Source organism: Gossypium hirsutum, chromosome D12, assembly GCF_007990345.1.
Source record: "Gossypium hirsutum isolate 1008001.06 chromosome D12, Gossypium_hirsutum_v2.1, whole genome shotgun sequence".
NCBI classification, from domain to species: domain Eukaryota; kingdom Viridiplantae; phylum Streptophyta; class Magnoliopsida; order Malvales; family Malvaceae; genus Gossypium; species Gossypium hirsutum.
In genome coordinates, this window is record NC_053448.1 from 40,107,560 (window position 1) to 40,120,548 (window position 12,989).

The 12,989-nt window shown below is 31.3% G+C and overlaps 1 protein-coding gene across 3 annotated transcripts; it reads left to right on the top strand.

Annotated features, from left to right (window-relative positions):
* The first annotated feature begins 9,529 nt into the window (after positions 1-9,529).
* Positions 9,530-12,037, top strand: LOC107945952 (protein BPS1, chloroplastic). 3 transcript variants are annotated; one of them, XM_016880121.2, is made up of 3 exons: positions 9,530-9,786; positions 9,989-10,054; positions 10,769-12,037. In XM_016880121.2, the coding sequence occupies exon 3, from the start codon at positions 10,782-10,784 to the stop codon at positions 11,838-11,840; it is 1,059 nt and encodes a 352-aa protein (XP_016735610.1). In that variant the 5' UTR covers positions 9,530-9,786; positions 9,989-10,054; positions 10,769-10,781; the 3' UTR covers positions 11,841-12,037. The 3 variants fall into 3 exon arrangements, with proteins under 3 accessions (XP_016735610.1, XP_016735612.1, XP_016735613.1); XM_016880123.2 differs by having other exon boundaries at positions 9,602-9,786; positions 9,980-10,054; XM_016880124.2 differs by lacking the exon at positions 9,989-10,054 and having other exon boundaries at positions 9,602-9,786.
* Positions 12,038-12,989: the final 952 nt, after the last annotated feature.

Consider the following 12,989-nt stretch of genomic DNA (forward strand, 5'->3'; position numbering starts at 1 on the left):
GGTTTCGGGACCACAAATCCGTTGAGGAAATTTTTATTTTTCTTATATTTTTATGGTCTATGATTTCATGAAAATTTCGTTTGAAAATTTTGATGTTTGGGCACTCAATTTAGTCAAAAGAACTAAATTGTAAAAAGTGAAAAAGTTGAGTCCTACATGTTAGAGGTGTCCAATTGTTATGAAACTTTAAATTGGAGGTATTTATATGGTAATTAGACCATTGGTTAAGTTTTTAGACAAAAATGGACATGAGATAAGTGAAATAGGAAATTTTTAAGTTAGGGGCAATTTGGTAATCTAGTAATTAAAATGAATTAAAAGGAAAAAGATGGAAAATTATGCTCATCTTCTTCATTTGGATGAAATCAGAAAGGGGGGAAGCCATAGTTAGGGTTTTCAAGCTTCCAAGCTCCATAGTAAGTGATCCCAAGCCCCGTTTTTAATGTTCTTTACGTTTTTGGAGTCCCGGTAGCTTAATTTAGCTTATTCTAGCAATAATTTAACCTAGGGTTTATATTTGGAAAAATACCCATAGGTGAAAAGTGTTTATTTTGATGTTTTATGATAGAATTTGAAGTTATAAATTATGTTAAACAACTTTTGTTAGCCAATTTTAAGCAAAAACGAGTAAGTTGACATAATCGGTAAAAATCTCTAATGTACATAAGTAAGTGTTAGAGTGAGAATTTGATGTTGTTATAGAAGAGAAAAATGTTCAACATGTAATAAAACATAAGAATATGAGATGAAGTTTAATTTCAGGGCCTGGGGCAAAAATGTAATTATGCAAAAGTTTAAGGACAAAATCGTAATTTAAAAAAATTAGAGTCGAGGGCTGTTTTGATGAATGTGAGTATTAAATAAGTTAAATTTTCTATTTTATATCAAGAAGAATGAAACTCGAGGTTAGACAAAGGAAAGAATAAAGTTGAAGACTAAATTGGTGAATTGGGCTATATTCGGTACCGAGGTAAGTTTATGGTAAATAAATGCAATATTTCAATATTTATTATTAATGTTTTTATTTTCTAGCAACTATGAATTTATTTCATGAATTTACTTGATGATGATCCAAGCATGGATCCAAGCATGAAATGATAGAGAATTAAAATTAAAAGTCTCGTTGATACATAAGGATGGTACTAAATACGAATGTCATGACATTTGGGTAAAGAGGTCCCATGTAAGACCATGTCTGGGGCATGAAATTGGCACCGAGATGAGAGGTCCCATGTAAGACCATGTCTGGGACATGGCGTTGGCACTGAGATGAGAGGTCCCCCGTAAGACCATGTCTGGGACATGGCATGGGCACTGAGATGTGAACATCCCATGTAAGACCATGTCTGAGACATGGCTTTGGCATGTTATTATCAAAGAGACCCGACTATCCTTATTATTCCAATGTAGCTCAACGGGCTAGTAAACGAATCATGTTCATGAAAGTTCAGTTATGAGCATAAATGACAAGCTCAGGTAAGTTATAAGAGTTAAGAATTTATTATATTATCCAATGATACTCAACATTTCAGCAAGGGAAGAGTAAGTTATGATCACGAGTTAACTAAGTAAACAAGCAAGAGAACTAGAATGAGATTAACTAAAGAGTAAACTAGAGATATGGACACTTGAGTTTAATTATTTGTGTTTAATGTTGTTATTTATTTGCTAGTAAACTTACTAAGCTTAATGCTTACTTCTTTTATTTTTTTTCTTTCTCTTTTAGTATTGCAAAGCTGCTTCAAGGATCCTGAAGAAGTCAGAGATCGTCTACACTATCAAGAACAATTGCTCGATATTTTATGATGAAACACGTTTGAGTTATGGCATGTATAGGGAGAGACTTAGTTATTTTGCATGTTTGTAATTATGATTTTGATAAAGAATGAGGTGTAAGTATTTGATGATGAATGGTAATTAAAATGGTTAAGTATGAAGGTGTTTGTGGTTATAAGAGTCTAAGTGATAAATTATGCATGGAAATCATGAAAGGGGTAAAATTTTGCAAAGAAACAGAATTCAAGCTGCACAGTGACGTGACTTTGAAAAATCACCTAGGATAGTATATAATGAGTTAGAAGGTGAATGATATATATATTGAAATCTTATTAAGTCTATTTTCATGGAAAAATAATGGTGTAGTAAAAGGAATTTTATATTTTAAGGTATGTGAATTTTTAGTGAGACAGGGTCAGAACTGTTTTTGGAGTCCCCTGTTCTGAGTTTAGAAAATCACTAAAAATGGTAAAAAAATAGTTATGAGTTTTATTTTATATTTATAGAATCCTTATTGAGTCTATTTTCTGTAGAATCAAGCGGTAGCACTATATGAAAATCCCACAATGAGAAATTTTATTTTTAGTGACAAGAGGTCAGGACAGTCGATTGGTGAAACAGGGGAGACTTTAACTAATAAATTGTACTAATTGGCTACGGCAAAAATTCTAAAAATTTTATGGTAGGAAGATATATGAGTCTAGTTTCAGGGAAAATTTACGGAGTTAAATTTCAAGTTCCATAAATCGAGTTATAATTAATTTAGTAACTGCTGCGCGATTGAACAGATTGCTGTAAATAGTGAAATTAATTTTCAAAACAAGTTTTTATGCTTCGAATTGTAAGATAAGATAAGTAATGCCTCGTGCTCGACTCCGGCAACGGTCTCGGGTAAGGGGTGTTACACCTTTCCTTTCCCTCTTGATGCCCATGCGTAGTCTTTAGCTATGAATAATAATCCAATAACACAAAATATTAAATTCCAGTTCAATTCACAATCAATTACAAACTCACACATATTTTGTAATTTATTCAATTTAGTCTTTAAACCCAAGAAAAACATAACTTTCAATCTAGACCTTCGGGTTAAAATTCGATTTCACATATATTCATTAGGGACCTTCTATTTTCTATTCCTACCGAAATTTCATGTTAGTTTTACATTTTTTTCAATTTAGTCTCTAATGTACGAAACTATCAATTGAGCTTTAGAATTTAGTCTTTTTCTTAAACTAAGCTTAGTTTCTATAAATTTAACACCTAAAACATTCAATTCTCAACAATGACATCTCATCAAAACTTCACTAATTGATCATTGGGTTAGCTTAATCAAGCTTTCAAGATTAAAAAAAAATCTATAAAAATCAAGGAAAAATGGCTAGGGACTTACATGAAATTAAGGCCAAAAAGCTTAAAGAAACAAGAATAGTGTTCTCCCTTTGTTTCTATGTTAGGCCAGTTGGAGAAAATAATTTTTCTTCTCTCTTTCCGCTAATTTACATATATATATATATATATATATATTAAATTTTAATTAGTTTAATTAATTAGTTTTTAATCTTAATTAACCTTAATTTATTTAATTTATCCACAATCATCATTACCATCCACTAGCACATGGTTAGTAATGGTTTATTAACCATTTTGGCCCTTTGAATAATTGTAATTTAGGTTCCCAAGCCATTTACCAATTAAAAGCTCATAGCGATTGGATTATACAATTTAGTCCACAAGCCTTAATTAAATAGAATTTATGCTAAATTAACTATCCAAATTTCAATTCATCTAAATATTAACTCCATAAATATCTCTATTTAATATTTACGAACCCGACTTACAAAAACAGGGTCCCAAAATTGTATTTTTCGGCATTACTGAAAATCGTGTCGCTATAGTCATTTCACATTTTACCCCCTTTACTAAAAAAGTCCACAAATTAGTCTCTATACGTTAGATCAAAGAGCAAACTGGTCATTTCTATTAAAAATTTTAGCCATTTTTATTAATAAAAACTTGTGTGAGTGATGGAATAACTAGATAGTTACAAGTGACATGCCACGTGTACCTCATGATGACGTACAATGACCAATTTTTAACAATAAAAATAGATATAATTTTTAACTAAAGGACTAGTTTGTTCCTTAATTTAACATATAGGGACTAATTTGTTCATCTTTTGAGTAGTGGGCGCAAAATACAATCTAACTCCTAGTACATGGGCCTCCATGGTACCATTACGCATTTTAATACAAAATTTTTTGTCTTCCCCCACCATTTGGTTTTATCTCGATCCCCTATCGCTTAATTTGTGGTTTCACTTTGTAAATAGTTCAATATCCCTTAAGTCAATCTTCAGATTATATTTTATAAATAAATAAAAAATTAACACTGAAAGACATTATCTCCCTATTAAAATTATAACTAGCAAACAAGAAAAAAATTAAAAGGGAAAAAGTATCATGATTCTTATATGCGAAGATTGTCACTTATAATTCTATCTTTTAAGAGATGAAAACAATGAGGACAAAATCAATTAGTGACCATCTTTTTTATTCGGAAAAGTGAAGTAAGAAAGATAACATGGCGTGTTAAAGTTTCCAAATCCAAGTGTAACCAATCACATTTAATATAGCAACTTATCAAAAACAACCGTACTCCACCTTTAGGTTTGATTGTTTATGAAGCAATTTAAAAAGTGTAATTATCATAATTACAAGTTTTTGGAGTTAAGGATGGAAATCAACTATGGGGGTCCCATTTTAATTATTATTTTAAGTTACTTTTACTTTTGGGGGACAATAACAACATCATCATTTCTTTAAAGAATCCACATTTATAGAAAATGGGCTGAAGAAGCCCAAGAAAAATATAGTAGTTCAAAGGTCAAAGTTAATACAAAAATCTTAGTTTAGGTAGTATTGGTATTGTTATAAGAGAATGTGGGTTTAAATGCATTTAATACGTTTTATTCTCCTATTTTGAGTTCAAGAGGAGCTATAAATAATTCTAGGTATTTTATAAAAAAAAATTAGAGCAAAATTAACTCTCGTGCTGATTGAGTCTTAACTCAGTTGGCATTGACATTATTGTCAGTGCAGGAGGATGTGAATTTGAGTATGCTGAAGTTTATTATCCTCTTTTTTAAGGGTTGGGAAGGGGCTATGGGTAGTTCTAGGCATTATATAAAAAAAAGACTGAAAATCATGATGCTACACTCATATGAAAGGAAGTAAATAAATAAAAAAGTGTCACCTTGTTGGGGAAAGAGGGGGAGATGTCCAAAAACACAAAGCCTCGATGGCGACCAAAGGCTGGATGGTAAGTGTAACACCCCTCGCCCAGTCCGGTCACCAAACTCGAGTTATGGAATGCTACCACAGTTATCAAACATATCACATTCAAATCATGATTCAAAATTCAATTACATACTAATTCATGTCATAATATCATGTATAAAGTGAAATATAAACAAATCAAGTCTAAATTGAGCTTACAATAATTATAAAGTTGACTTGAGCATGAAAAATGACCATATTGAAAACTTTTCAAAATCTGAGTATAGGTATCAATACCAAAATTCATTATTGATACCGAGTTTACATTTTGCCAAAATTCAAAATTTGAAACAAGTAATTTTGTATTGATACCATTATTTAAATATTGATACCCATTCCCAAGGATCAATACTTTATACTGGTATAGATGCCAAATTAGCATTTTGTCGTTTTAAAATACTATTCATTTGATTAGATATTGATACTCTTATTCAATGTATCAATTGATACCTAAAATGGTGCCTTAGACACCATTATAACCTGCACAAAACCATTTATAACACAATACATATAATCATCGAATGATCCTAAGTTCAACTAACTAATATGCCATCACCATTGAACCAAATCATGCTATTTCACACCATTCATCTATTCCTTATAACATGACATTCCAAATATATATTCACATAATATAATGTAAACTATGAACCTGATCAAAATGTCATTATCTTAAATGTTCATATTCGCTATGATTCAAACATATTTGACATCACAATTCATTTGACACTCCTAAGTACATATCATATATAACCAAATTCAAATGATTAAAAATCTATCGAAATAAGAGATGGATAGTATGAACTCCTTAAATATTCAATTGGCATAATCCAAAAGACCAAATCTACAAGAAAAGAAAAGAACGGGTAAGCATTATAAAATGCTTAGTAAGCTCATATGTAAAAGATAAATAACTTACTTCAAATAACAAGTACATATGAAAAATTAACACGAATAATAAATTTTACCTAAATCACTAAAGCACAATATAACAAGGTGAGTTATATTCATGTTCAAACTCACCCCAACTCATTTAATCAAAATTGACAATAGATCTCTCACTAGGATATCTTTGAGCATTTACACAATTCATCTCATTTTCATTTCACATTTCGTATTAGTATATTACCCGATGAAACCCAGTAAACAACTCAATAACACAAGCATTAATTTCATCATAGGCTCATCTGAGTTGAGCATACAATCGTGTCTAGTTACTCGTACAGGCTAAACTTTTATCTTGACACATCAAATAGTTTGGCTAGAGCTATAAATACATGTAAGATTACCAATCCAGACTAAACCTTTAAAACGACAATAGAGTACCAATCTAGGCTAAATCTGTGTCACATGTATCCTCGAGTTCGCAACAAATGCTGGAGCTCGGTATAATCAGAAATCAACCTATAACCATGTGTAAGATACATTTATGAAATTTCATCAGGGTAGTTTTTGTCGTACAAGTTCATATTTATCCGTTTTTAAATTAAATCCAAATCTCACCCATTTTGTACTAAATTGCAAGCAAATCAAAGTTCATTAAAATTATATATAATCACATTATAACATACATAAGGTTCAAAATATAAATATACCATATGAACTTACTTGACAAAATCAACAGTCTAATTGTACCACATAGACTAATCACAAATTTTACCTTTTCTTTGATTATCCTCAACTTGAGTCAAATCTTGATCCATATAGTAATTAATTTCAAACTATCAATTCCAAACATTCCACAACAACATACTATTATAATATATCAGTTCAATTTCATTTATTGAATATTTCCTCAACTTTTATATTTTATTCAATTTAGTCCATAAAACCAAATTTTGCCATAACTTTCAAAATTGAGCTTTGATTTAGAAATTGATCTCAATTTCATCCTTCTACAGCCCTCTAACACTTATAATTATAGAAATTTCATGTTAGATTCAAACTTATTACATTTTAGTCTCTATGTTCAAAACTAGCAATTTTTACTTTATAAATTAGTTGTTTTACATATCTAAGCTTAAAATTGATCAATTTAATATTAAAAGCTTCAATATTCAACAATGGCAACATTTCAATTCTTTAACAGTTTTGAAAATCAACACACAGATTAACTAAACCGAACTATAATGATCTCAAAAACATAAAATTTACGGAAAACATAACAATTTAAGCTCACCATGCAAGAAAGTAAAACTTGGCCGAATATATGAAGCTTAACAATGGCTTCACTTGTTTTCTTCCCTTCCAAACGGTGGTAAAATGCAAAGTGGAAGATGATGATAATTATTTTTATGTTTTAACACTTTAATTATTAATTTAATCATAATTTTAATATAAATTATTAAAATAAAACTCAACCAACCGCCCACTCATATTAAAAAGTAGTAAATTGGCACTTTAAACCTTAAACAATTTCCTTTTAAGCCTTCTATCAATAAAAATTTATACCAACTAATTTTTTCAGTTTTATAAATTAACCCTTATACCTTAATCACTAACCATTCAATAAAATTACTGGACTGAAATTCTATATAACTGTATAATAGACTCATAAATATAGATAAATAATATTTATTGACTCAAATTTAAAAAACGAGATTCCAAAACTACTGTTTTTGATACATTGAAAATAGACTACTGATGACAACCATTGAAGACAAACCTGATCCTTTTCAGTCTCTCATCGTCAGCCTAAAGTTGGGCAACAAAATGAGGGAGAGGTCTTGAGGTTATTATGCCTAATACATAAGACAAGCAAAAGGAAATAAAATGGTAAGCTAGCAGGTAGGGGTGAGCGGCTCCGATCCATAAGGCGTGCGGTTGCTCGCAAAGAAGCTGACATTGCTTCAATTTCACCAATCCATGTCTACATCACCAAAAAAAAGGAAAAAGATTCTCAAAACATGGAACTAATAAAAGGCTTAATTTAAGAGGAGGTCCTTAAATTATGTCTTTTGTTTAAATTAGGTACTTAATTTTTTTTTTGTGAACCGGGTACAAAATTATAGTTCCATAATCAATGTTGGTCCCCATTGTTACTCTCTGTCAGGAAAACTCATAGCAAATCAAATTGTATACATGAGCTTTAATTTGGTGTAATTTTATACGTGAAACTTTAATTGTGGTTCAAATGTATATTTGAAACTTTAAATTTGATTTAATCATACACATTTAAAGAAATAAATACATCAATTTATTTTTTATATTGGATAAACATAATTATTTATGTATACAATATATAAACATAAAACAACATTATATTAATAATTGTGTTAATAATTTACAAGAATTTGATCAAATCAAAATTCATATATACAATTACACATAAAACCACAGTTGATGCATAATTTTAATTTTTCTCCATAAGAAAAACTAAATAAATGTTTTGAGAGATGAGAGGGAGAAGATGGAAAATGGGAGGGAGATAATTTTTATTTTATTCAATATTAATATAATTAATTTTAATGATGTGGCATTTCTTGATTGACCGCAATAAGTTCTTTTTTAACCGATATATACGGAAATAAAATTTAGCTACTTCGTTCCACTAAATTTTTTAAAAATATCTAACTCAAACAATTGGTATAATTTAATGGCTTCCCATTTAAATAATTAAACCTTAAAAAAGGAGAGCCAAATTTAAAATACCAATTTAGAAGAAATCAAATGGGAAATCCATTAAAATAAAATTGTTAAAAAAAGAAAATAATTATCCTACAATTATTAAAATAAAATTATTTATATCAATATAATCACAAATACTTTGGGAACTGCAGCTGGCAAGTAGCTGGCAGCTCATGTATGACCGTTGGATTTGCGCCAAATCATGATTGATTTTTTGTGCTAAATTATTAAGGGTAAACTACACCCAATGTCACTAAACTATTATTAAATTTACGTTTTAGTCACTCAACTTCAAAAAGTTATAAATTGGTCAGTAAACTATTTGAAAGTTTTCATTTAATTCACCAAACTATTCAAGAGATTTTATTTAAGTCACTAGGCTGTTAAGTTTTTTTAACAAAAAATTTGATTAACAAGCTCCAAGAGACGATTCGACAATCGGTATGATAAATTAATACTCATTTAAGAGTAGAATAACATACTTTATATTCAAGTTACTTTGGCAGTTAGTGCTAAACATCAAAGAAGAAAAGCTGAAGTGTAAAAGAGAAGGATAACGAAAGCTTTTGATTGGTGCAAATCGTGCAAAAAGAAAAGACCATACAACAATAATTTTAACAGTCCAGTGGCCTAAATAAAAATTTTTGAATAATTTATTGATAATTTCATAATTTTTTGAAGTTAAGTGATTGAAACTTAAACTTACAGTGATCTAAGGTGTAGTTTACCCAAATATTAAATAGTCAAGTAAACGCCTTTTTCTTTAAGTAGGGCTGACGTCTGGTTGGCCCATTGAAAAATAATTCCCAGCCCTTTAATAATTATCAACAATTTACCTTAAAACCCCAAAATTCTTCTATCCAATCAATGTCCTCCGCGTATACATTCTGTGACTGACATTCTGTAACAGGCAGTGATTAAATCAAACACTTCCCTGTCTTCAACTACTCCACAAAGAGGAAAATTCAACGAAGCTGAAAAATAATACACAAGTCATTTTGAAGCTTTCGCTTGAAAATTCCCAATAGCTTTACCAGTACAAAGTCAGGTACAATTTTCTGTTTTTCTTTATGTTTTAATTTTTAATTTTGTTTTAAATTCGCCGATCTTCGTGCGATTCTGAAGAAATTTCGTTGTTTTCTTTTCTAAATAATTTTTTCCTTTTTAGATGAAGTTTATTAGTTGTTGAAATATTTTTTAGGTTATAATTTATGTTTTCTTTTTGTTATTAATTAACAAAGTTTTAACAGATCTGTGGAGAATTTTTGTTTCTGCTTGGTTTAATCGGTCGTTTGGTTTAAGGATATAAACTTTAGGTAAGTTTTCTTGGTTTTTTGGTTTGACTTTATCTTTTTGCTTCAGGTTTATGGGATCTGCTCTAGCTTTCGTGATATCTGGGTTTTGAATTTCGATTTTTAAAGATTTATTTTTAGAGATTTGATTTTCAGGGTTTCCTTGAAATTTCTGGTTTGGAATTATTTTATTCTGTATAGAAATGACTTGGCTGTTTCTCTGTATGAAGTTTGCCCTCATGTTCATGGAGGAAATCAATCAAATCATGTAGAAGTAGAATAGGCCTAGCTAGGATGGATAACCTGAGAGAAAATAAGGCAACTAAGGAGATCTCGATGTATTTGTTATGATTTATTGTTACACCATATCTTTTGCATTTTTTTATGATTTTGATGTTGAATATATGGTCTTGACTGCCATCAATCATTTGGTTGAATCTACAAAATTCAGTACTGATTTGATGCTTATCAGGTATGATGTGGTTAGATCTGTTCGGTATGGTATTGGACATGGTTTCAAGTTAATTTCTCTTTATTATCGGATGGTTGAACTAATGGTCTAATTGTTATTAGTGGGATGATATCAGTTTCAAGCTTTGCCCTTGCTTGGTATAAAGATGATTACTTATGGAAACTTCAGGGTGTTTGATGTCTGTTATAACCATGGAGTTATTGACTTGATTTGGTTTATCAAGTATTATTTCATTTTGATGATTGCCTTTGTTCTTGATCTTGCAGTAAATACATCAAAATGAGCCATCCTCAAGAACCACAACGCTCTTTCTTCCATTTTGGAAATCCTTTCCGTTCACCAAAGGGTTCTCATTTGCCTTCTGGACTTCTTTCTTTATTGGATAAGTTTGAGAAAACCTTGTCAGAGAGGCTGCAGAAACTTGTGCCTAAAGACAAGAGTGACATCCTTAGCCTGTCATGGATGAAACTAGCAATGGAATCACTTTCCGAGATTCACCGTGACATAAAAAACCTGATAACTGAGCTTGAGATCCCTGTGACTGATTGGGATGAGAAATGGATAGATGTGTATCTGGACATCAGTGTAAAGTTGCTTGATATTACTATTGCTTTTACCTCTGAACTTACAAGGCTCAACCAAGGCCATCTCTTACTTCAGTGTGTCTTGCATAAGTTGGAATCCAACTCCTCGGATCAATTCCTGCGGGCTTATTCCTCACTTCATAGCTGGAGAGAGCAAATTCGCTCAAAAAATCCCAGAGTTGAAACATGTCGTCCTGTACTGGACAACCTTGTGGAATCATTGGACTTGCCAAAGGTAAGGAACTCTGCTAAGGGGAAGGTTCTGATGCGTGCAATGTACGGAGCTAAGGTGGCAACCACATATATCTGTAGTGTCTTTGCCGCAGCTTTCTCTGGTTCTACTGATAATTTGTTAGATTTGAGTTCGACTGTTCCTGCTATACTGCCATGGGCACAAGTTTTCTATAATGTTCAAACAACTGTGAATACAGAAATTAAAAATATATTTTCTCGTGGAGAATTTACGGTTCTTAGAGAACTTCTTGCTGTTGATAATTGTGCCAATAAATTGTATCCTTTGCTTCAAGACGGGTTCAGTCCTGCTCAAGAGGAATCGTTCAAGCATTCCGTTTCAGATTTGAGGAAGACGGCAGAGAAACTATCGCAAGGGCTGGATAATCTTTCAAAGGTAGTAGATGACTTTTTCAAAATAGTTTTGTCTGGGCGTGATGCTTTGCTTTGTAATCTAAGAGCAGGTTGTGCTTCCCCAAATTCAGTTCTGGGAAGAAACACCGACAAGCAAAGTGTGAGGTGAATCATGAATGAAGTAGAGCTAAACTCTTCTGTATACAGATGGTTTAGGTATGAGACCTTCTGTTTTCTAACTAATAGGGATATGCAACCTTGTTTGGGTAATGAAAGTATTTATTGTGTGAGTTGTAAGGTGTGTACATGTATTTGGACCATCCTATGTCAAATGCTATATAAAAAGGGTTTATGTTTGTTTGCAAATGCTTGCTTCTTATTGTTATCAATCACCATTTCCCTAGGATATCACTTATAAATGTCTCTATTCTGATTGCAGTTCAGGCCATTTTTGACATATATGTTCGGATTGAAGCTATGAAAATCTCTAGCCGTGTATTTCTGGGTTTTTTTTAATTAATATATGCATTATTTTTCTTTCATCTGGATATTATTCTATTTCTTTTTCCTCAGAGTCATTCTCAAGGATGATATCTTCATTTGACAGCACACCAAGCTTAGCTCTGACCATTTTCATGATCCCTGGCTTGAGTGCTTAAGAGATCCTCAGGTTGTATCTATTATGGTAATATGAAGAGATAAAAGTAACATTTAGTCCTTGAACCTGGTAGCATTTTTCAGTTTTGGTCCATGTGTGACTCACCTAAAAATGATAACTTTTAATAAAAAAACTAGGTGATGATGTGGTATATTATCACAGGGATCAAAATTGAGAAAAGTTGTCAAGTTTCAAGTCTAATATGGAATAAAAAAAGTTTCGGGACTAATTTGAGAAAAGTTGTTAACTTCTCATGATATGAAACTGGGAAGATAGTATGAATTGCATGTTTGGTCTGTTGGATAGTATTGTTGCAGATGCAGCGGCTGGTGGTACTATATATACTATTCTTTGATAGAATGGTTCATGGGACTGACCACTGCCCGAGAGCCTGGTGGCTAGTGCAGATTGGCACTTGACCATGGCTTGCTGCCTTTTGGTCAAAGGACTTGGAGCCATCTTAAATGGCTCTTATTGGCCGAAAGAAAGCAAAAGCTTTAATGGCCTTTGGGGTTATGGCTATGGATTTACGAGTGGTTAGAATCGGACTAAACCGGTTTTTAAGTTAATGGCAATAGGTGGTAGAGTTGATTTATAATTTGTCAACATTTTTTTTATAAATTATTTAATTATTGTTGAATAAATATTTAAATAAATTGA